The sequence below is a fragment of the Saccopteryx leptura genome, chromosome 1 (assembly GCF_036850995.1).
Source record: "Saccopteryx leptura isolate mSacLep1 chromosome 1, mSacLep1_pri_phased_curated, whole genome shotgun sequence".
In the NCBI taxonomy this organism is placed as follows: Eukaryota; Metazoa; Chordata; class Mammalia; order Chiroptera; family Emballonuridae; genus Saccopteryx; species Saccopteryx leptura.
The window spans coordinates 374862530-374887807 of record NC_089503.1 but is presented as its reverse complement, the minus strand read 5'-3'; the positions used below and the strand labels follow the sequence as shown (position 1 = coordinate 374887807).

The window sequence follows — 25278 nt, the reverse complement described above, 5'->3', positions numbered from 1 at the left end:
ACGAGACATGAGTCCTTGGTAAAAATGCAAGGGTGAAATTCACACTAACAGGAATTAGAGCTCAGGTGCTCCTGCATTTAAAGTAGTGAGCCTTGGGTCACCAATGAAGGTTCATGATAACCATCTTTGTATCTTTATACCTAATCCTTAAACTGTGTGTGTGTGTGTATGTGTGTGTAGAAGCAGATGTATACATATCAGTATATAAAAGTGTTTGTATGTGATCTGTAAGGGACTTATGATGGCTAATTATATATATGTTTGTATTTATATATTCTAATCCTTGTTTGCTAATTATATTTTGCTAATGACTAATGCTTTTCAAATGGTCCTTGGAATCTGTGCGTTGCTAGATTCACTTAAGAAGATGCTATTCTCAAGGCTCTGTCCTCAAACTTAGAGATGACATCCAGAAATGGAACCAGGGGACATTTTGGAATCTGAAGTTACCTTAGATAACATTAACCAAAAAGTTGGTAAAAGTTGTGAAGAGGAGCATTTCGCACACTCCCCTCCCCCCAGATGCGAGTGCAGAGAGCGTGGGGCAGGTTGATGGGCAGAGAGCAGCTGGGCAGACGAGGTGCATGGCCATGGCCGCAGTGAGTTCTCAGTCTACTTCATCCATTCTGTCCCGGCCGGAAGCTCGGGAAGGCTGAGCTCCTTGTCAGCAGTTTCATAGCCAGTGAGTGGCACGCCAGCTGCAGGTCTCTGCGTTCCCAATGCGTGATGGCTTTTCTTATACAATACCATGCTGCAACTCCATCGAGAGCATTTCAGAATAATGTTTAAATACTCACTGGATATAGTTCTAAGAGTGAAAATGCAAAAAAGGTTTATTTCTAGGTATTGATAGCTTTTTGGAATTCTATGACAGGAGTATTAGCTCTGCATTTTGGGATTCCATTATAGAAGAATTGATTTATCGATCAGTCTTGTCATTTCTTTGAAAATATCCACAAAGTATTGGGCCCACCAGCTTTCTCGGACTTTCCAGATTTGGAGCTTCACACGCACACATGTGCCACCCCTACCCGCTTTTGACCATGGGCACTTTCTTTAAACGCTCTCATACTGTTAGTGAGGTAATGTAAGCATCTGCCTATAACCAAGGGGTTTCTACCATACAGAGTTCTACCATGACCCAAATTATTAGGAAAACCCAAGAACACCCACAACAGCAGCAGCAACTTCAACGTAAATTGAATAGATTTCATTTTTTTCTCTCTGGATTAATTTTCTTATTTATTGAATAAGTATGGTTTAGAGCCTACCACAGGTAGAGAATTGGGTTTTAGGTTAAGAGGGAGGAGAGAAGAAAAGTCCTGTCCTTGCGTTAAAATCTTAATTGAAGAGATTGTTACCTTCCTGTGCTCCAGACTGTCCTCTGGCCGTTCCTTGTGTACCTATTCTTCTCTCTGTCCCCACTTCCATGGGCCACTCTGTCCCTGGTGGTCACTGTCTAGCTCACAGGACCCGCCCCCCTTCTAGGCCACGACATCTTCTGCAGGAAAGAGTCCCGGAATCTTCATCTGGAAGGCTGCCTCGTCATCCTCTCAGCTTTAGTTGAGATTGCCTTATTTTGTAGCTTCTGTGAATTTGCTTTTTTTTCTTCCCTGCTAGATTATAAATTCTTGCAGGGATTTATTTTCTTCGGTGCTGACCTCAGGGGTAGCATCTCATTAAATGCTGAACGAATGAAAGTAGATGAGAAGCAGTCAGTGCAAGGAGGGCAGGAATTCTTTCTCATTTCCTGCCCCGGGGTGTCACAGTTCCCTGGTGGTGGACGTTAACGGCAGAAGTCACATTTCAGTGTGGCCCTTACATGGTTAAACCATTTGGTATCATTCTAGTTTGGGAGCTCCATTAATTGCATGATTAAATTGAAGTTCTACTTAAGTACCTTACCTATAATGGGTTTTATAACTTCTTTGTAATGTGCCACAGCTGCCTGTTGTTCCAGAAATCCTTTAGATACAGACGTTTGTAACAGACAGGGCTCTGGGTAGCTCTCATTGACTTGGCTCTCTCAATATCTCAAGCTCTTACACCCGAACTGAAGATAATGACCTTGGTTGTATAGCCACTACGAGTTCTCACACTTGCCAACATAAAAGGCAAGTCAAACTCCTAGAAGAGGGAAATGAAATTAGAAATCATAAATTGAGGAAGTCATAAGCACTTAGTGTTTCATATTAGCGTTCTCCAGAGTCTCCCGCAATTTCTAGGGCTAGAGAGATTCCAGCGTGTGGTGGGCTGCCTCTTTGCCGTGCTGGTCTGGCGGGGTCACTCTGTAGTGGTCTTTAATGGCCTGTGTTCAACGCCCGAGGGCCCAGGGCCTTCTCGTGGCTTCCTGAGGAAGTCGCTTCCTCTGTACCTTATTTTATCTTTCAGACATCTGGTGCCTGTCTCTGGGTGCTAGGAAACACCTAGTCTGTCACAAATGTCCTCCTCTGGATTCAGAAGGTGGCCACAGCAGTAGAGAAGGGATAGTGTGTTTGGAGATATCGCCCAAGATAATTGCTGTTTTAAACTCAGTGCTCTCCAGATAGGTGAACTGCACCTGAAAAGCTGACTCAGGCCATTGGGTTTGGGGCATTGGGGCATTCGTCTAACCTTTGAGGTGGGCATTCTGCTATTCCGTTAGTCAAGTGAACAAGGGAAATAAGTCTGCTCACAAAGGCATTTACATTTTAGTGGTAACGATACAGTCAGTACGTGGGTGAATAAGCATCCGTACAGAACAATTTTAGGTTATAGTAAATGCTTTGAGAAAATGAAATAGGGTAATACGGTAGCCGTTTAGGAAGGGAGGAGGCTACTTGTGATGAGAAAGTTGGGGAAGGGCTGTTTGCAGGGCTTTGCAGGGCTTTGCAGGATCCGTGAGCACCAGCACTTCAGGCAGTGAGAAGCTCGAGGCTGCTGGGAAGCAGTGTGTGTGGTGTTCGAGGGACAGGAAGGTCAGCATGGGTGGGAAGCGGTGAGCAAGGGGAGTGACACACAGAGGCAGGCAGGGGCTGGATCACGGAGTCTTCGTGGCCCTGACAGGGAGCCTGGGTTTTGTTCCGATTTCATTGCTGTGCCATTGAAGGATGTGAAGCAAGAGAATGACATTGTAAGTTTTTAAAAAAATCACTTTGGATGCGAATTGAAGACCAGGTCATAAGGGGGACCATGGTAGAAGCAGGGTCCCCATTTTGGATGCTACTGCAGTAGCCCAGGGGCGCATTGAGGATGGTAGCATTGCTTTTCTCTATTCAAAACTCAAGCCAGATGCTGGCCCCTCTTCCATCCTGAGCCACGTCTTAAGTTCTCCACAGCACTCTTCCACTGAGGACCATTACTTGTTTTACACATCTGTCTCCTCCATCAGACTTTGAACTTGCAGAGTCTAAGTCCACATTTTGTTTATCTTCGTATCCTCCTGGTCTCATACGGTGCCTTCTGCTTGGTGACTTCAGTTTGGTGATGAATGAATGGAACAGGTCAGTCACTTCTTCAGGAAGTGGGACCCATTATTAGTCTCCTAGCCCTAATCATTTTTCTATTTGAATGGATTCCCGTTACCCCCACTTACTGTGTGCCTCAGGTACTGTTCTAATGGGGTGAACTCACACACTCCTCACAACAGCTCTGAGACTGGGGGCTCTCTTATCAAAACTGAGGCTCGCCCAGGTCCCACGTACTCCAGTGAGCGATAAATGCAGGAACGAAATCCAGACCCACGTGGCTCTTGACCGCTGTGCCCTTGGGAAGCTGGCACGAGCCTCGGTCAGGGCTCTGTCCCCTCCCATTTCAGGAGCTCACAGCTTTCACTTACGCTGCTCTTTGCCACATGTTAAATGGTTCTACATAAAGTTCTTACTAAAGCCTCCAAACAGTTCTGAAAAGTAGATATTTTGCAGGCGGAAGAAGTTGATTCTTTGAGAAATGACTTGCTGAAGGTCCCTTCGGCTGTTGCACTTGACTCTGAGTTCCGGATTCTTGGCAGGCAATGACCTTCGCCCCCATCAAGCGGGGCATGTCGCTGACAGTCTTCAGCGACACGTGTCCTAAAGGGACTCGTTTCTTTTTCTTCTCACCAATTGAATATGACTTAGGACTCTTAGAAACAATATTTTCATTAAAAAAAAAAAAAAGGATGCATTAAGACTATTTGGATTTTATTTTAAAGTGCAATATAATTGTTTTTAATGATTCTAGTTCTATGAGTAGCGCTAGTCATGGTAACATTTTTAGGAATATCTTGGAAAAACAACTTGCCAGACATCAAATAGAATAACGATAATCTTATCAGCAGTGACCAAACTGAAGCTGTTTCCGCCAGCGTCAGCCTGATTCTGCATTCCCTTAGCAGATAGTGTCCCCCCTTTAAACACAAGGGGGATCTCCGCGGCTCGTTGGGCCTGGGCCGCGTGTATGTCTGGCTGTCCGAGGCCCCCGTCCGCGGTGCTCGCACAGAACCATTTACTAGTATAGTCCTCTCAGAGTGAGGAGTGTTTTTCAATGACCATTTTATCCAAGTGCCGAGGGACCTCATGGTTCACTAACGTGGAACGAGTGGGGAGCTGCAGTGGGCGTGGGGTGGGGGGACAGCGGCTGGGAGTGTGGAGGAGGAGGAACCCCTGAGGGTCTCAGCAGTGGTGAAAGAATGACCACAGGTGCCACCAGTGGGGCAGGAGTGATAGGAAGGGGCCAGTGGGAGCTCAGTGCGGTCTCATGCTCTCGGACCTCTGCAGTCCTACTCACCTGCAGCCATCTTGTGTCTTGAGGACCCGAAGGCACCACCCTCAGAGACAGGCTGTTGGAAGGACCGTTCTCTTACCTGCGGGTGCTGTGCTTTAATCTCGGCGGTTCCTGGGAAGTCTCGTCCAGTTTTCTTCTTCCTTTCAGACCTTTCGGGCAGGCTAGCCAAGGACGTTTGTCTCTGCCAGGCATACACGTGAGCAGGAATAACCTTTAGAGGAGATTGCTGGTTACATTCTTGATGGAAAAATGGCCCCGGTTCTGTGTGTGAACACTGTTTCATGCTGCGCAGGGCTGGCGGCCACCTTACCAGGAAGAGCAGCGCCCTGTCCTGCCTGTGCCGGTTTGGAAGGGTGAAGCTCAGAGAGACCCCTTGCAGGGCTGGCGGCCACGTCACGTTGTTGTGACCCTGTTAGCAGCATCTGTAGATGGGTTTCTTATAGGTCTCCAGGCTTTTGTCAGTTGGGAATTTCCTTATTAACTGAAGATTATGTCTTTCAGAAAAACAGAGGGGTAATGTTCTAAGAAGAATTAATTTCTTGAGTTCCAAAACCTTGCCTTTATCGTTTCCCACTCTCAGGAATAAAAAAGAAGCACAGTTAATGTCTAATTGTGATAAGACGCCATTTCCTACATAATGTCTCACTCAATGTCTTCGTTTCTAGCCTGCCTTTAGCTCACCGCCCAGACAGAGGAAATCTTAGTTTCGCTCCTTCTTTTCAAAGCATCAGCGTTCTCTTTGTAGTTTTCTATTTAGTTACAGCTTTATGTACATGTGTGTATGTGTGTGTACATACATGTATACATATCTTTTCCTTTGATGAGTTGCCTAAGGACCTCTTTAGCCCCTGTGTACCTTTTGCAATGGGCTGTGGGCACAATGACCAGAGTAGGGCGATGGCTTTGAAGGAAATACCCTACAGGGCTAACGCAGGGGCGAGTCAGCATGCCGTTTGGGGTAACAGATTCCCTGGTGGTGTGTTGTGATATTTAAGTATAGATGGACATCCAGGGCTTCAGACAGACAGTTGCTGCCTCTTGTACTGTACACTGTTAAAAGCAACACCAATATTTTACATGTATTATCAGCTTAAAAAGTAGTTTCATTCCATTTTTTTTCTCATTTCAGTGAATATAGAAGTATTCCAGGAATATAATTGTAGGGTACTCCTCCCAGTTAAAATCATCAGATTCTTTCTAGGCTTTGTTTATTTTGCTAAGGACTTGTTTTCCAACTGTTTAAAAACTGTTGGAAAGGACAGATTTCATAGACGAGTCACTATTGTGAACTCTCTTTAATGAATAAACAAACGTAGGCAACAGGAGATTTCTAAGCTCTCAGAGCTGAAACTAGAAATCAGGGTCCCATGATGGTGGGGGGGGGCAGGTGAGAATGTAGGGAAGGGGTTAAGAATAATAATAAATGCTTGGAGCTGTCACCAAGGCGAATGGTATGAAAGGAAAATGACTGGGTGAGCATCACTGAGGACCCAGCTAAGGAGAGATAATTGAAAGAGCCGGTCAGCACAATGATGTGGTTATCATCTTCCGTGCTTACACTTTGTGACCAGGAGTGCTCTGGTGTGGTGGGCTTCATCAGCGAGAATGACAGTGTCTCCTAGGACCTGGTACAAGTCAGGGAAACAAGGAAGCTGTTGAGCCATTTACCAACATGAGGGAATGTTCTGGAGTTTGGTAGGTTATGGTAAAGTTGGAAGAACTTCTGAAGAGAAGTTGGCTCATCTTGTGGGCTTGGAGAATGAGCAGCAATCAAGTGAACAGGTTAGGAGGAAAGGTCTGGTGGGCAGCAGGAGTGTCCAGTGGAAAAGCTAAGGGTAGAGGGGAGCTCTTAGCTGTCCTTCAGCCATTTCTCTTATGAGAGATGTAGGTCCTGCACCCTGCTCTGTCCTCTCCAAAGTTTCCGTTTGGCACGCCCCGAGAAGACAGTCCTCCAGCTCTGTTAGTGGGCGGGCGGGCTCTATTAGTGGGTGGGCGGGCTCTATTAGTCCCCTGCTAATGCATTTCAAGGTTGCGTTCACTTTTTGTCATCCCATCACACTGTCGTTTGTGGTCCCTGAAAAGCTGCTCCTTGGCCCGGCTTCCTGCCTCAGAGCTGACCAGTGCAGCACTGCCCTCGTGTCCCTGCCCAGTTTCAATGCAGCGCTTCACCTCCTCCGTCTGTCTCGGAGGGCTGCTTTGTCTATTCTTCATCCAGTATGGTGGCCAGTCCTTCCAGCTCTGTCTCATCATGACGCTTAGGAAGGTCGCTTCTCATTCTCCAAGACTTTGTTGAACATACTGGACATAACTAGGACTATTATATTTTTGAGTATGTCACTGTGTAACTCTCTCAAAGCTGACCTTGATCCATATCAATGACCACTTTCCAGTTGGCCTTTGAACAAGCTACAAATCACATTAGAGATAAGGCATACATCTTGCTTGGGTCAAGATACACACTAGGCAGCTAAGGTTTCTTCTCATCTATTGCTCTAGTAACCCTAGGAAACAAGTTTTAGTGCACCCGTTCTGCTTTCTGATGGTCACTGTGGAGATCAAAGTGAAAAGTTCACTGTACAACCACTATTGAAAGGGACTTAGGATTTTTATTGGACTGCAAGCAAGTCAACAACAACAACAACGGTTCTAGAAAAACTGCAGATGGTCCCCAACTTAAGATGGTTCCCAACTTACGATGGTTCCACCTAACAATTTTTCAACTTCATGATGGTGCAAAAGCAGTTCAGTAGAAACCGGCTAGCTTAACCATGACGTCAGTTCAGTAAGTTAGGTGTATTTAAATGCATTTTCAATTTGTGATATTATCAGCTGGTGATGGGGGGGGACATAACCTCATCATAAGTGGAGGAGCATCTGCAGTTGAAATTTAGATGTTACCAATAGCTGTGCTATTTTCAGAATAAAGTAAATGGGGTCAAAAGAAAATGTAAACCTACTATATATTGTATGGTAAGCATTAAAGGCAGTATATTTCAAATAATTTGATAATTGTCATATGAAAGAATAATCCCAGAGGGCAAAGCTAGGATTAGTAGTAAGTGGAGTTATAAGGAGAAATGTTTTACTTAGTATAAGAAAGAACTTTGTAGTCCATGCTCTGTCAACTAGAAGCACTTTGTCTGCAAGTTGCCACAAATTCTTCCGGCATCATGGGGTATAATTTATCTTGGAGGAGAAACCTGAATGCATTTAAAGCAGCAAATTGCTCTCCCTTATCTCCTTACCTCTCTTGGGCCTTAATTTCCTCTTAAGCATGTTTGTTCTGCTCCTTCTAGTTGAAAAACATTCTTGGTAGGGAAGATTAAATCAAAATAGTGTTGGGTAATTTTCTTTTATAACTGTCATCAGTAAAAATTATGTTCAGTGTTCTCCTCAAACTCTTGTACATTAGCATCATCTGGGGAGCTCATTAAACGTACAGATACCCGGGCTTTGCCCCTGAACCAGAACGTACCAGGTGGAGCCTGCCTCACTCACTGCTGCAGGCCTGAGGCCAGATACCCAGGCTTCCCTTGCTCACCCAGAGCCGGTCCTGATCCAGCCAAGGGCGTCTCAGGAGCCTCACTTTCACGGTCAGATGATGGATCTGTGGGGGCAGCTTGGTGCCCCCGGCTGCTTCCAGGTCCCTGAGTGCAGCAGCTCCTGGGCTCCACCCTCGTGTCCATCTCAGCTGCTGTTTTCCCTCCACACCCTTCCCTGTGTGCCCAGTCCGGGACTGGACCTCTGCCCTGTTTCTCTCACGATGCTGTCAGAGGGAGATTTAAACAGGCCTATCTGATTATGTCACATCAGACTTACAGACACGTCCGTGACCTTCCGTTGCACCTCCAGCGTGGCCCAGCAGGTTCTACACGGCCCGGCCCCTCCCTGCCCGCTCTCCGGTCTCGTGTCAACCCATTCTGAACCTTTTGTCAGTAATCCAACCAAACTGGCTTTCCCAACACCCTCCCCCCCCCAAACAAAACAAAACAAAACAAAACTGTACTGCTTCAGTCCCAGGAACTTGATACATGCTGTTTGCTTGTTCTAAAGTTCTCCTATCCCCACCTACTTGTCCACTAGACTTCCACTAGAACTGCCACTCAGTTCTCGGCTTAGCACGTTATTAGAGAAACCTTCCGTGGTTGGGGTCCCCCGCTGTATACACTCCTGTGGTGCCAAGGGGATTTCACTTTTTGTAATTGCCACAGTTGTATGATTAGTTGATTAATGTCAGTCTCACCTGCCAAACTAAAAACTCTATGAGGGCAGAGGTTAGATCTGTCTTTACCATTAATATCCGTAGTGCCAAGCACAGTGCCAGACAGAGTAGGCACTCAATAAAAAGATCTTTGAATGAATGGATGACTGCCTGAGAGACAGTTCTTAGAACCACGGACACCATCATCTATCTGACTACAGGCATCACCATGCCTGGGACGTTTTATAACGCCCTGGATGTTGATATCCAACTGATCTGAACCTGAATTTTTGGTACCCACTTCAATACTGTGATTTGACCTAAAGGTCACTTCCGCTGGCCAGTGCCACTTCCCAGTTAGATCTCCGGTTCTGGTCCTACCCTCTTGTGGCTTACTCCCCTCTCGCTGTTGGCTTTCCTTCCGAGGTCCGGGATATGCCAAAGCCGAGGCCAGGTTAAGTGTGACGTGTGGCGTAACCTGTTGTCTCGTCTACATAGTTAGGTCTATGTTTTAAATACGAAAATCCCCTCATTTTCAGGAAGAGAGTTATGACCTCCATTCAGCCAAAAGTGGGTGACACCCAAAAGGCGCTTCTCATGACCTTGTCCTAAAATTTCAACGTCCTTCTGGTTTTTCTGTTACCGTTTTGTTACAGGATATGCTCTTGGGCTATACATATCACTTCTCATTCTCTTCCCTGCTGTTGTCTCCTGAGATATACCAAGTTCCTCTTCTCTTATCGTAACGTAACCTGCTGTCATGCCCGGTGTACTCTACAGAGCACCCTATTCTAGCCAGTTCGCTGCTGTCCCCCTCAGATTTCAGTCTCCTGCTCTGTGAACTCAGTTGGGTTGGTTTTCTACCAAATGATTCTGACAGCCGCCTTGGTCAGTCTGAGAAAGCCTCTGGTGGGAACAAGAGAGGAATCAAAATCCTGCTCTTGGCGTCTTCTCTGCCGACATGAGCCCAAAGCCTCCGTTCAGGGAGGTCTGTGACGCTAGCCTGTCAGCTGCATGTCCTAGCCGTACCAAGTCAGCTCAGTGTGGCTCTAGTTGCAACTCCTCTCTCCAGAAAGGACAAAGGAGGGAGCTCCCATTGCTGAGTAAAGTCATAGCATTTCAGAGTCAGGAGACATCTAAGAGATGACCCGTTCATTCTCACCTTTCATGTGAGAACACCAAGACTCGGAGAAGGTAGAATTCATTAGTGCAACTGCCCAGTTGGGGCCAAGGCCTCCAGGCCAGGGCTCTTCCCGCTCAGGGGTGGACCTGGACCTGTTTCTTTTAAGACTGTGTTTTCTCTTAGTCAAGAAAACAAGAAGTGGGAAAGTTCATTAAAAAATCCAGTCTTGCTAAAAAGGGTTATTATGGAAGACATAGAATTTAACATTTACTATGTAGTATAAGTTGTTCTGAAATGGGAATTAACGTGTGAATGAATTTGAGTATATGACAATACTATGACAGAAATAATTGAGGATAGGAAATAGTAAATCTGCCTCTCTCTGTTAAGATTATTGACTTGACTTGATCCTGGTAGCAATGGAGAGGCATAATCTTAAACTAGTAGACTCTGTATTCCAGTTCATTTTAAATAGCCCAGTTCACTCAAGAAATATATGAGGTCTACACAGCCTGATTTGAGTTCTGATTAGAGAAAAAAATGAATGGAAGATGTGTGTGTGTGTGTGTGTGTGGAGGTGTAGATCTCCCTAACTGCGCCCTAGTCCCTGAACACAGCAGGTGCTCACTGTGGACACACGGAGCTTTGGCAGAAACCACGGAAACTACTGGCTCTTGTTACGGCGCATCCCACGGAAGCCCGAAGCCCGCAGGCAGCGCCCACAGGAGGAAGCCTTCCGTGCGCTGGGTCAGGCTTCGTCCCTGCTGGCATTTCCTCTGCATGCTCAGTGCCATGTCCGTGGCGTGCCTTGTTGTGAGGGGTCCTTAGGAAAACGGGCCCTTCTTCACACCCACACATGTTTAACCAACGTGTTTACAGAAGGAGGCCTGCTAAGAGCCACGGCTGCGTCTCCACACACACCTCCCGCTGGGCTTGCAGAAAGCTCTCTGCCCGACCATTCGGCCTCTACCTGCCCTTCAGACGTATTGAGAAAGGACTTCTGCATGTCTTCCCAGAGTCAGTTCATTTTCCTACGGCGCCTTTTTTCTAACCATCTGCCCTCCTCCTTCCTCTCTCATTATGACTGTAAGTGTTCAGACTCCCATTACGCAGACAGACATGAGATTTAACTCTTCAGTTATTTGAAAGTATGGTCGCTCTTAAGCCTCTGACTCTTTTCAGAGAATGCACGGCCGCTCCATCCTTGACCCCACGTGAATGATAAACTTCAGAAGCTATGGTCTAACTCAAAAAAGAGAGCTTGCCTTTCTCGTAGCCACAGGATTAAATAAGCGGTGGTCTCCGTTTTTGCCCAGTGCAAAGACAACAGGAGACGTGGGCACCGTGCTCCTCCAATTAGCACTTTGAGCTTCCCCTGGGTATGTTGCCGGCTGGACTCGCACGTTTGATAGAACGGGAAGCAGATGCGACCAGCCTCCAGGTCGCCTAAGCCCAAGGAGCAGCGCCCTGGAAGGGGCACTTAGGAAGTCTGCTTTGGCCTGGCATTCTGCGGTTCATTTCTACCTTCGTAGCTTTTTTTAAAGACACAAGTGCATGCTTAGAACATTTTTTTTAATGAATTGCTTTACATCTCTGAGTCTTACTTCCCCAACTGGTTGTGTAAGCTTTCGCAAGGCAAGAAATACCTTCTGTTTCTTACCGGTCTCTTCGGCCATCACACTGCCACGCCGTCACCCAGAGCCACTCATCACAGCACACACTGATCATTTGCTGGTTCACCAGAACAACATGGAAGAACTTTTCCCCCTCAGAAGTCCTGTTAATGTGGCAGTTATGACCACCGGCACTTTGGAGCTGCGAATGAGATGGCTAAGTCAGAGCCTGGCCCCCGACTTGGTTGGGAGAGAAGCTGCCCAGTGCACGCAAGGCTGTGGACTTCTGTATCTTTTTAGAACGCCAGCTACGTGGAGGGACTGCATGATACTTTGGTTGTAGCTGTGTCTGCGACAGAGTTGGCCTCCGTTGGAATGAACACCGGAGGGATTTCTTACGTCAAACGACTGGTTCCTTTTTATTAAACCCGAACTCTTAGTAGCTAGGTTTGATTCTGCTCTTACAAAGGCAGCCACACTTTCTTCTGGACGCGTGCAGATCTGAGGTGTCCGATGAGTGGCCTGACCTGGTGGTGGTAGTGCTCAGCATGCTTTCGCAATCTGAACTGGGGACTCTTTCTCATTGGCTCCACCGCAGCGACTCCACGCTCTGCTCTGCCCTGGGCGCTCTGCCCTGCCCTGCCCTGGGGCTTCTGCTTCTCTCCCCTTTCCCACTTAGTCATTTTGATTAGTCACATCCTGCCTGTGAGTGCAGCAGGCCTGTACTATAGGCAAGACCTGATTTTTCTCTCTCAGGTTTGTTACAGGTCCAATTTGATTACAACCGCTCTTTAAAACCTTCTGTTTAGGCGCTAGGAGAGAAGTTTGGGGAGAAATAGGGGTGGCGTTCTATCGAAACGCTCCTGTGATATTTAGGATTGGAGATTTCCCAAGGGCTAGAGTATGTGCACTTAAAGAAACCCAACAGCAAGGGTTTTGTTTTTTAAAGTGTCCTATCTATATAGAAAAACACATGTCGGTATTTTGAGTTTCTATAATTAATAAAAAATATTGATACTGCTTCTGAAGATTGCCATGTAAAAATAGTGAATCATTGTTTTTAAAACACCATAAAAATATTTAAAGTTTAACAGCAGTTTTCTTCTCTTTTGAAAATTTCTGTGAAATAGACTTTAGTTCTCCTCACAAAACTTTTGCTTCTGGGTCGTTTCAGCCCACCCAGAATGTAATGTCAAGACGTTGGTCGGCTTCTCTATGCTCTGAGACTCAAAAATCAAGGCTGTTCTTATTTACGTTGGTGTGATAGGACAGGGTTCCTCCCTCCGTGTTTGTTTCCGTGCTTCCGCTGACTCGCTGACTCTAAAGGAAAGGACAGACCGCTCAGTACCACCGGGGATGGAGCAGGGGAGAGGCATGCACCATCCTGGCTAGCTCTGTGGGCCCGAGGTGGGGATGGAGATAGGTTCTTGCTTGTTAGTGGTTAAGGCTTGTGTCGGAGCTGGGTCCTGGGTCGGAGCTGGGCCCCGGACTCTTCCCTGTTTAGCAACCTTAGGATCGACGGGTGATACCTAAAAAAACATCTGTCACCTGCTCTGACTCATCCAAGTGGGATGAATCTCAGAAGTCTCGGGTTTCTTCAGGAAGTGGAGCTCAGCAATTGTTTATGAGATCAGGTGAAGGTGACTTTTCTCTACCGTAGTAAGCATTGGTCATCGTCCCCAGCAAAACAAATATGATGCGATCGTGTATTGATGGTAGGATTGTATCTTCTCGTTGATTGGGCATATAGGAAGTCAAGAAATTTTATAGCCGTTTTTCTCCTCTAACATTTTGAAAGAAGTTCAAGTGTACTGTGTTAGAAATACACTAAAACGGACTAGGATTTATTGGTCTGGGAGAAACCAAGACTAAGAAGGAACAGGATTAAGGTAAAATGATCGTAATGGGTATTGACATGACCGACATAGATATAGCCTCCAACTAGTGGATTTTAGAACTATAGGAAGCTTTCCAAAAATTGTTCTCGACTGGAGTACAAGTTCACAGGCTGGAAACACACATACAGAATGAAGGTTCAGTAAAGGTATACATTTTAATGGTGGCGAACATTTATCAGGTTCTTTCCGTGTGCAGAGTTAATCAGTACATTATTTTATATGATATTCAGGACAGTTTTAGTGAAGAGTTCTTTCTGTTTAGCCCATTATACAAATTAGGAAACTTGATGCTCAGATAGGTTATATAATCTGTCCAAGATCACACAGGCCAGCAATGGTGGAGCTCCTCCATAGGGTATTAGGGAAGGCCCAGAGACCTTATTTGATTTTTAAGATTGCTGTCTTGCACTATAATATTTTATGTCAATTATAATTGAAAAAAAATATTTTTTTAAATTTCTTTTTCTTTTTTTCAAAAATATTTTTAAATATTGCTCTTCCTTTTAAAAACTATTTATTCTGAAATTTTGTGGTTCCCACGTGGCAGTTCTTGTGTTTTATCTTTCTTCATTAACTCTCTTCTTGAGTAGGTCATTATCATAGGACCTTAGAATGGTGACCTTGAAGGAGGTTGGCTGGGCTGCAGCCTGCCTTCTAAGAGACAGAAAAATAATAAAACAAAAAAACAGAAACACAAAGAGAGATCGTCTCAAAGTTCCTTTTGCTCACCTTGGATACCTACAGGAAGGACCTCCACTAGAAGTAAAACTACCCTTTAATAGATTCTTCTAGTATGTATCCTGACAGGAAGTTCATGTAAAAGCGGAAGCCTCACTGACATAACTTCTTTTACAGGGGAAGTTAGAAAATGACTAATGACTACTTCTTGTAAAATTCTGTTATTCACTCAAGCCACTCTGGAAAGTTAATTTAGTGGTTATTTACTGAGCAGCTACTATGTGCCGGGCATTTTACTGAATCATGCTGAATGTGATCTTGGACAGCTTCAAGAATAACAACACTAGGCAACCCAGCCATCCTGAATAGAGTCAGATTTTTAATTTTTTGAATAATAATGATGATTGGCACTGACTCTATTTAATGCTCACACAGTCTCTCTGAGGTAGTGTTATCAGACCCGTTTTACAAGGGAGGAAATCCAGGCCCAGCAACACTAAGCAACAGATCCTTATCACACCGCCAGGCCTCGGTGGCGTGAGCTCCTGAAGAGAATCAGTTTTAATAGAGTACTCTACAGTTATCCAAAAATGCTTTTACCTACATTATTTCATCTAACTCTGTAAACAAAAAATGGCAGTAGTTATTATATTCATTGTATGGACAGCAATCATCACCTCTGTTTATCATATAGGGCTTGCCAAGCGCACCCGATTACTTATAGGGCCTCATTCACGCAGTGCGCACAACAGCCCTGATCAGTGTCATCGTCCCCATTTTCCAGATGAGCCGTGGCAGCCCGGAAGTTTCAGTGGCTTGCTCAGCACCGGAGGGAGCTGCGATTCAAGCCTAGGCTTATCTGCCCTGCTAGGTACACGTGACCACTGGTTCTGTTCACGTCACCATGTCATGCTGCCTCATCTTCTGCACGAGGACACCCAGGTGCAGAGCACATGCTAACAGTTGAGGTCACACAGCTTATACCTAGCAGAGCGGGGCCCTAACTCTCATGCTCTCATTAGAGAGCTCGCTGTGTCCCCAGCCCTTTCCGCACAAGAAGCTCTGAGAGGCTGAATCTTACATCCAAGTGCAGTTCCCGAATTCCTCTGTGATGTTTCACTTTGGCTATTTTAGTCATTCCTTGCATTTCTTTGTATTTTTTCCATTCTGGGGGCAGTAATCGCCCCCCACCCCCATACTACTGGGAACCACATGTTACAGTAGAGGAATGGACATGTAGGCTGCACCGCTTGCTTAGGGAGTCACCTGGGGAAGTTAGATTAGAACTCAAATCCAGATTTGAGTCCTGCATGCCCAATTCAGTTAGCTCTGTGGTTCTTGACCTTTTCTAAAATGTTGCTTGAAAGAAGGCCTTGCCTTTATGAGATTGCTCCTGGTGCTGGGAGGAGTGCGTCTTTTTCCATCTGAAGATCTCTTACGTTTCTCCGAATAGCAAATTACATTGGGGGTGAACACAGGGAAGTTAGTATCAGATCTATAACCAGGACCCCTCACTCAGGTCTGGAATGTTGCCACTCTGTACAGTGTCAGCCATGAACATTTTAAAGTACCAAAGTTCATGACGTTACCAATCCAGTGTCCTTTAGATTTCTGAAGCAAACGTTTATGGGAACCGTTGACAGTACTATCCTGTTATTTAAATTCCAAACTCGGGTCCATGTTTCTTAAAATTGAATTGGATGAAATTTTTCTCTATGTTTATTGTGGAGTAAATATCAGATAAATACCCAGATGTGTTTAATTATTTTGACTCAGGAGAAGTATGTCCTATGTAGACAGTCTTTAAATACATTGGTTCCGAATTGAATAAACAAGAAATAGCTCAAGCTAAAACGGACTTGGTATAGAAGAACGGAAAGGCTGTAAAAAGGGAATCGTCTCAGGAAAACCTTTGTTTTGTTCTTCTCATGTTTATTTTTAGAGTTAAACCTGAACTGACTATTCAAATATATTAATAGTTTTTGAAATGAAGCTTTGTATAGTCAGAGGCTGGTAGGTGACATACCTCTTAGAAGAGTGTTAACTTCAGTGCGGGTGTGTTCCAACCGTGGGAGTCTCCCTGAGTCAGCAAGAGGTTTTTGCTTTTGTTTTGTTTTGTTTTTGAAGAGAAGAATTGATGCTTTCTGAGTGCCTCCTGTGCTGGCCCCCTCTTCATAGTTTTCTCATGTAATTCTTGCTTCCCTGTGATTTAGATATTAGCATTCCCCCACTCCCTTTTACAGAGGAGAAGACTGAGGCTCAGAAGATCTGAGTAATGAACTCAAGATCACACAGCTAGAAACAGAAAGTAAAAGTCTTAGAACTTGAACCTAATTGTGAACATTCCAAAGTCCATGGATATTCTTTTTTTTTTGTTATCATAGTTTCTTTTTTTTTTATATAAAATAAATTTGTATTAATGTTAATGGGGTGACATCAATAAATCAGGGTACATATATTCAAAGAAAACATCCACAAAGCTATCTTGTGAATGGTCTGGTATGTTAGAATTAAGCATTAACAAAAATGTTTAAAATTAGTGGGGGGAAAAAAGCAAAGAGAAATTTGCTTATGATTCTGTTTGATTAGCTCTCAAGTAAGAACAAAACAGTTTGAGATATACACTTTTTTACCCTGAGAACATACAGCAAATTTAACATTTCTTCTTATCTAGACTTAAGCTCTTTTTTTCTTTTTTAATTTATTCGGGTGGCATTGGTTTAATAAAGTCTAGGTTTCGGGTGTACAGTTATATAATACACCATCTGTATATTGTATTGTGTGTTCACCGCCCCAAGTCAAGTCTCCCTCCATCACTATTTATCCCTGCCCCCCCACCCCCCCGACCCTCTGATAAGTCCGCTTGGCCTTGATTTGAGTTTGCACTTCCAGGAGACTCTATAGAGATACATCAGAAAAGATTGTTAATGCCCAGCAGCTAACCCTAACAAGTTGGCTGCTGCTTATTTTTTATCATTGCAGTGCCTGTAGGTCACACTAGGTCACATTCCAAACACGTGACATCTTTTTAAACAGATTCCGATAGGATTACAGACAGTTTCCTGCTCTCCTGTTTTGGGTCATTTTCTTACTATCCGGGTGGTGATGAAGCCTCTCAGTTCTTCCTGGTAGCGGACTCTAAAGTTAAGTTGTGTCTTTTCGTATTTTCTGGAGTAACTTGACCATGAGAATAATAGAACCAGCTCTCCTCTGCTCTGTTCTTCTCACATGCCGCCTCCTTTGCTCTCATCTCTGCCCCAACCTCTTCACCCCAGTGCCAGAGAGTGCCATCCCATGACCTGCCAGGAAAGCCAGCGAACGGGGCCAGAGCTGTGGAATCACGCCCTTTGCAAACCGAGAAGCACGCCCATGAGAGAGTCGCAGGGCGTAGGGCAGCGAAGAGCTGCAGTCTGCCTGTCCTTTAATCAAGTCAATTGTCCAAAAAACTTTAAACCTAAAAAATTAAGTCATACATGTTCATCGGAGTCAATGAGAAAAGACAGGAAATAAATAAAATGGAATTCCGCTTTGTAAAAATAACTGAAGCAGATTGTTTACTAATGGCCATCAGACTTTCCAAAAGAGAAGTATTTATGGGAGAGACGGATAGTCCTCATGTGCGATCCGCTGTGTTGTCTTCATTGACCCCTGATGTCTGAAAAGCGTGGTGCTCTGCAGGGCCCGAGAGGAGGGGGTCGTAGGGAATAAATAGACCTTATATATTCTTTTTTTTTTTTCTTTCTACTTTATCCTTTCGAATTGTGGGTTGCGTGTTCTGTGGTCACAGCAGCTGGTATACTAAATGTTTTTCTTCTTTTTCCCAGACCCCAGGCAGGCACAGTCTTCCCCACCGTGGTCCTATGACCAGTCTTACCCCTCTTACCTGAGCCAGATGACGTCCCCATCCATTCACTCCACCACCCCGCTGTCTTCCACACGGGGCACCGGGCTTCCTGCCATTACCGACGTGCCCAGGCGCATTTCAGGTAAAGACCGCACTTTAACTAAACACCCACTCCCGTGCAGGGGTGGCGTTGGGGCTGCAGGACGGGCCAAGTCCATCTTATCGATGCTCACGGTGCCTCTCTGTTAGACGCGTGTGGGCAAGGGTTTGACAGCTGGCAGACCGGGTCTTCTGAATTACTGGGGTTATTAAACACTTTCTAGTTCAAGAGACTGAAAATCCTCCAGAGATGGCATCCTTTTTAAAAGACGATATTGAATGCCAGCCAGTTTTAGTCCCGCTGAACTGGCTCCCTGCTGGTGGCACTGTCTCATGGCTGGAGCCTTCTCCTGAGGGTCTTGAGCCAGGCCTTCCTCTGCTTGCATTCCTTCCTTTTCCTAACTCCTGCCTGTAAACCAAACGGTAGAGTTACGGCACAGCCTTCCGTTCCTAAAGGCTTTGAAATCCCAGGGGTCCAAGCTCACCAGTTTCAAGAGAGAGCACCTGCAAACATGAGATCCTTATCAGAAACTAGTTTATTGGAAGTGCAGCGAGGCCTGGAAGAGTCTTTAAAGGCGGTTTGTGGCTTCTGAGCGGCCAACCTGACACCGAGACAGCTTTTTCTGTGACTCCCAGAGCACCCTGCACGGCTCTCCGTGAGGCCCCGCTGCTCACACAGCCACTCTCCCGAAAGCACCGCCAAGACCGGTGGCTTCCGGTAGAAGTGCGTGGGGTCACCAGCCTGGCCGCCTCTCCATCACGGAGAGGGTTCATCACAGAGAGTCAGAGAGTGTCCATGGAGACTTGGACTGACAAGTGGAGTTAAAGGCTCTCGGCCAACCCTGTGAGTCCTGTGAATAGGCGGTGACTCTCTCGGCCCACCCACCATGCACGTCCTGCAGCGTTGCCCCGCCCCCTAGGTCAAGGCGCAGCCCTGCGCAGGCGCACACAGTTAGATTAGACCCTGTGCTGGTCACTCTTCTCAGCGTTCGGGCTCCAGGCACCTGTTTTGACTCCTGGCCAGGTTAATGCCTTTCTTTCTTTCTCTTTGTGTTTCTGTCTCTGTTTCTCTCCCTCTCTCATTTTCTGCAAAGCTCGACGCCGTTACTCACTCCGCTGGGTTGCACCACTGACAAGCTGAAGCTCCACCCGCAGGCTTGCAGGTTTTGCTTAGTGCAGACTCCTTTCTTTCTTTCAACTTGGGAGGAGGGAAGTTCTATCTCAAGCAAATAGCGGGAAAGGGCTCTCTGGTCCTAGTGCCTTCACACTTTCTGCCGCAGATGGACTCCCGTAGGGGTGAGTAGGGAAAGAAGAGGGGCGGAGGGAGAACCGTTTCTTTGGCAAACCGTGTCATCACTTTTCGTAATGACTACTGTTTTCGTGAATTACATGCTGTTTTACTGGGGAACTGTACAGCGTATAGAATTTTAGTTACCGTTTTCCTTGACATGAATGACTGTCCTTTGGGAAAATGTCAGTTAAAGACGCAGGGCAGGGTGAGGAAGGCGCAGGGACGTGAGGAGGGCCGACGTGGTTATCGGAGCCACGGTGTCGGGCGGCGTGCAGTCAGTTCTGGCCGTCCCTTTTGTGTGCCATTCTGCGTCTGTTTTGTTTCACATACAGCCAACATGGCACGTTGTCAGGACAGATCTGTGCCACCTTGCTTCTGTTTAGGGTCCTAGGGCTTCCTGTCCATCCTTGCATGGCTGAAGGAGATTTTTGCTGTTTGTCCTCTGGCAGTACCTAGAGGAAAACACCTCAGGGAGCGATGGTAGCGGTAGAGGTGCGTGTCCACGGCGCTCTCTGACTGAGGGCCCTTCGTGCATGGAGTCAAGGGGAGAGCCATCGAAAACAGCACTGAAAAAAACACTGCCTAACATGCTGTCCTTACTGCTTATCACTTACCTGTGTGATACAGAACAGCCAGGTTATTTGGAGTCTGTTTACCAATCATGACTTTGAACTTTTCCATAAACAGAGGAGGCACTCGGAGCAAAAGCTGGTCAATTGATCTGAGGCCAAAGGTAGGAATGAGCCTCTGCTCTAAACTAGTTTAAAACTGAGTTTAGTCCAGTTTTTTCTTCCTGCCCCAAATGTGTCTATGAATTGTTACTGGCAAAGTCACACAGTGCCAGGGTGGGTGGTTCTGTGTAAACATGAAAGTGAGGAGAACAGAAAATCCCTTTGGCCAGCGTGGGGGAACAGGAAGAAAGGACTAGATGTGGACTGTCAGGCAAGCGGAGGAGCCCTGGTGTACCCGACCTTGCTCTGGGGTATGGCGTGCGGCCCACACCCCAGACTGCTGCCTGGTGGACGTAGGGACCGAGTTATCTGGAATGAGCACCACCTGCACTGCCCTGGGGGCCAGAGCTAGGAACCTGCTTGGAGAGGAGCCTGTCTCATGAGTTCCAAGGCTCCAGTTACATAGTTTCTACTTCGTTATCATCCCTCTCAATATCTGTGGCTGCCCCTGAGATCCAGGACCCTACTGCTCCGTAACACGGACAGCTGAAGCATTCACCGTCTCCATCTCTAAGCAGTCTGATGTTTGCCCCTGAGATCCAGGACCCTGCCGCTCCGTAACACGGACAGCTGAAGCATTCACCATCTCCATCTCTAAGCAGTCCGATGTTTGCTTTTCTTAGTGCTTCCAGAGCAGTCCCTTGTTCTTGTGCGGAGCAGTTCATTCTCATTTCCTTATACGCAGGGATACCCAAAATATTATCATGCCCTCATGGGTGAGAGAGAATAACAGTCCTCACATACAGTAGGACCGGAGCTTCAGACTCAGGCTTGAATCCCAGCTCATACACGTATAGGACAAGTTTCTTAGTTCTCTGAAACTTTGTCTTATTATTCGTAAAAGAGTTTTATTATTTCTCTCTTAGGTTTTCCTGTGAAGGTTAAATGAGATGCTTTAAATAAAGGGCTTAGAACAGGCCTGACATGCGATGTGCTAAACAGACTGCAGCTGTTATTATGAAGCTAGAACTGTTTTGTAAGAATTGTATGTCTATATATAATCTGCAGGCAAGTCCTGGCTTAAATATATCAAGTGGATAAAAATCTAAACTTTCAAAGGGTATTATTTGCTTGATAAAAGGATCACCCCAGAGCACATTTAAGATAAAGAACTTTGAGATGAATTAATACTCACATGCATTCATAAAGCACTTGCCACTGTGCTTAGCACATAGAAGTGCTCAGTACATTTATCATTGTCATCATCATTCTGTGGAAATATCACGAATATCTGTAGAACTAAAAGCAATTGGGAGCCATTCACACAAACTCATTAAAGCACTAGATGGAAATGACTATCCAATTATAATGTTAGAGATTAGAAAATGTTAAGTGAACCTACATGTAACTGAGCATGTTAAAGTTCTTTGTCAAGAGAACATAGGAATAAAAGCAACCAGAAAGATCTCTCAGAAAGTATTCCTAAAGAAATTCCATTTCATCCTAAAAGATCATACCGAAGAAAGACCCTAATTTAATCTATTTAAAGACCTTTAGAGATCCAATTTTACAACTTTTTTTTTTTTTTGGGGGGGTATCCTTTCTTCCGAGTAATTTTTCAAGTATGGATACAAACACTAGAGCTTAATGAATGACATTGATATATTATACGGTTCCTGTAGTCTCCCTCAAATCCTTTATGGAAGCAAGGTATGAATAAAATAATACTATGATGGTATGTGATCCACAGTCTCTAACAGCAAAGAAAAGATACAAAACCTGTCCTGAAGTTCATAGTTGCAATACAAAATTCAGGAGCTATTTTCTTAACCGTGAATAGACTTGCATACTATGACAAGAACGATCACAGCAATGATAGGTTTATCAGTGATCAATAAATTATTGTCACGTAATGGACTACTAGGGTCTGCCGTAATATAACGAGGCAGTCCAGTGCAGAAGCAGCCCTGTAGGGGTGAGTACCCCTTCCTCACCATACTTACTGTGGTTAAGTGTGGCCTTGTCACACAGTAATCTGTACTTAGGTCACACCCCCCACACCCCGAGTGACTTTATATATACATGATCTCATTTTATCTTCTGTGCTCCTCAGAGAAGATGCGCTCTGCAGAGGCAGCCCAAGTTAAAGAGCAGGGCGAGTCGAGGCGAGGACCAGTCACCCTGACAACCCCCTAGAGCGCTGCCTGTCCTCCTCCGCCCCGGTGATCACCCGTGGCATTTGTGATGTTCAAAGCACTTGTGAGGCTTGACACGGAGATTATAATTACTTTTCTGGAGGTCCTTACAAAATGCTGTGTAAATAAATAATTACTGACTTTCAAAACGTCTTTTATGTAATTAGCCTACTATGAAAAGAAGCACAACTGTTTACCGAGCCTGATTTTTGACTTATGGGTCAGATCATGAGCTATTGTTAGCCTGCTACAGGAGAGCGTAAAGAGGTTTGTTCCACGCAAACTCCTCCACTGTCCCACCCATCGGAGCGAAGTCGCTCAGCTTAACCTCAGTCTGTAGCCCTTTCCGGCAGCTGCAGTGTAGAAGGGGTTTACAAGGCGTTTTTGCTGTGATCTTGGTCATTGTACCCAGGGGCCCCTCTGATGCATTCTGGAGTTCTCTTCGGGACTTAGGAGTTAGAGATGCAAGGAAGGGTCATACGTGTTCTCTGCCTCAGTTTATCTCGGCTGCAGCCAGTACCAGTATGGGTGACGTTTTTCTGCATTTGTCAGACTTTTTCATGTAAGACACTTAAGAACTATGATTTTTTGAAGGTTCTCATTTTTGTTTTTCTGTTTAAGCAAATAGGCTTGAATTTCTTTCAAAATATTTAAATATCAAAAAAAAGTCCCACATAATCAACTACACAGGACATTAATGATGTCTCCATTTTTATGACTCGCAGTCGCCCCGCTATAATATTTTCAAAGGTTGGCAGAATAGGCATTAGTGTAACAAATAAAATAACTAAAATTATTTTATGACTACCACAGAAATCTAGAAATTGCCAGTGGAAGAATCTTACTTGATCATTTAAGGTATGTTGGGAGGACTGTTTTGTGTAATTTCAAAATCAGTGGTGGTTTGATACAGCTCGTTTTTCAGTGCCCCTTATCACTGCGTGTCCAGCAAGTCTCCCGAGTCAGGGCTTGAACTCAGCAGCTTCAGTGATGTGCCGCGTGTATGTGGGCAGGTTTCTGTGTTTTAGCGGGGACACTCGTAACTCACAGGAGGGAGTGATGCCTAAAGAGAGGTTAGAAGGAAAACTCCAGCAATTAATAGAAATAAACCAGAAAGTTGAAGCCACTGTAGCAAAACAGAATACTGTCTACTTTACTGCAGAACCATTGCTTTATTAAGAGCTGCCTGTTTGGTAGACATACGTCTGCCATGGCAGCCGCAGGCAAGAGGTGAAGTTGAATAGGAGTCACTTTTATTTTGAAGAAGTCCTCTGTTTAAAGCCACAGAAGGGGGAAGATATTAACTTTAATGGGCCGTAAACAAGGCAAGCCCTGTGTTACCCATTGAATGTTCACAATTCATCTCTAGTGTATCAACTGAGATGTGCTGGGTTATTTTTTGCGTTCTTTAAGTGGAACTTCATCTTGCTTTCTCTAAAAACACAGGCTATCTTCTGACATGAGCTGAGGATGCTTTTATCTTATTGCTGGGGGCCCAGGTTCAGGGCACACCTGGACCTCAGTTCACTATAACTTCTGAGTTGCTGCTGCCGGGGACCCAAGAAGTGGCTTCTATTCCTAGTAGAGTCAGTTAGGGGGTAGTTAGCACCGTTCACGAAGTTGACTAAACTGGGCTGTGTGACTGGCTGCTGTTTTTTATGGCGAGACTGTGGTACCAAGAGTTCAGGATGAAATTTGCATACATGGTTTGACGCTGATCTTATGCGTGGTTCTTGTCAGGTGTTTCTGTGAGGATGTAGTTCTGGTAACGTGTATAACCACGCCCACATGGAGAAGAGATACAGTTACGAAAGGAATCGTGGTTATGCAGGGATGGCAAAGACGGCGCTATAAATGTTACTGAAAGATTTGCTGCAATCCCTTTCTTTTCGTAAAAGAAAAAGTGGGGCCTTGAACCTCACTTCACCAAAAGGATTCAAGTTAGTTTTCCAATGACACAGTGGCTTCTGTGGTTCGCTGGGGATCTGAGAACAGGGTGGAGGCAGTCCACCTGGGGAAACCTGAGTTTTAGTTTCATCGTCGCTGAGGAGTCTTCGCGCTGTTCTCAGACTTGTCAGTGAATTTATTGTGTCTCCCCCGTCTGAGTGACTTACTCAGAATGGCCTGTTCACCTGTCTCAGAGGCCCTGCAAGGAGTAAGGTGCTGTCTGTGCAGGGATTTGTTGTTCTTAGGACTTTCAGTAAAGCAAGCTCCCCTTACCTGGTAAATGCACAAGTAAGCTGTGTCATTAACCTCAAAAGAGCGGGAACATACTGTTACATATATTTGTGTTTAAATTAATGCTTTATTGTTTAGAGCAGTGTTAGATTTACAGAAAACTTGAGTGTAAATGGTTTCTATACTCACCCCCCCCCCCCCACCTCTTATCATGAAGATTTTGCAGTTGTGTGGCACATTGTTAGTTAATTGGTAAGGCAATGCTGGTGCATTATTACTGACCATAGTTCACCTTGGGGCTCACTCTCCCGCTGTGCACTTCTATGGCTTTTGTCAGATGCGTTCAACACCGTGACTCCATCATCACAGAGTCATGCAGAATAGTGTTACTGCCCTAATCATCCCGTCTTCCACCTGTTCATCCCTTCCTTCTGCCCCCCAGCCGTGGGGACCGCTGGTCTTTTTCCTGTCTCCATATTCTTGCCTTTTTCAGAATGTCATGTCATTGGAATCATACAGTCTGTAGACTTTTTTCAGACTGGACTCTCTCACTTAGCAGCGCGCATTAGAGCTTCCTCGTCCTCTTTTCATGGCTGGATGGCCTGTTTCTTTTTACCACTGAATGTTCCCTTGCAGGGATGTATAATGTTTTTGAAAACATCCAGACGGCTCTGCCTGCACTGGTGATACCACCACATCCTTCCCATTCATCCCTGGCTTTGCCTGTGCTATTTCTTCTTAGGA

The 25278-nt window shown here is 45.4% G+C and overlaps 1 protein-coding gene across 3 annotated transcripts in view; it reads left to right on the top strand.

The window, feature by feature from the left end:
- The window catches only part of RUNX2 (RUNX family transcription factor 2), a 135207-nt gene that overhangs the window by 79490 nt on the left and 30439 nt on the right, over positions 1-25278 (top strand). For all 3 annotated transcript variants that reach the window (XM_066359289.1, XM_066359288.1, XM_066359287.1), the window contains one exon: positions 18081-18242. In XM_066359289.1, the coding sequence (XP_066215386.1) occupies positions 18081-18242 (162 nt within the window). The remainder of the gene's footprint in view (positions 1-18080; positions 18243-25278) is intronic.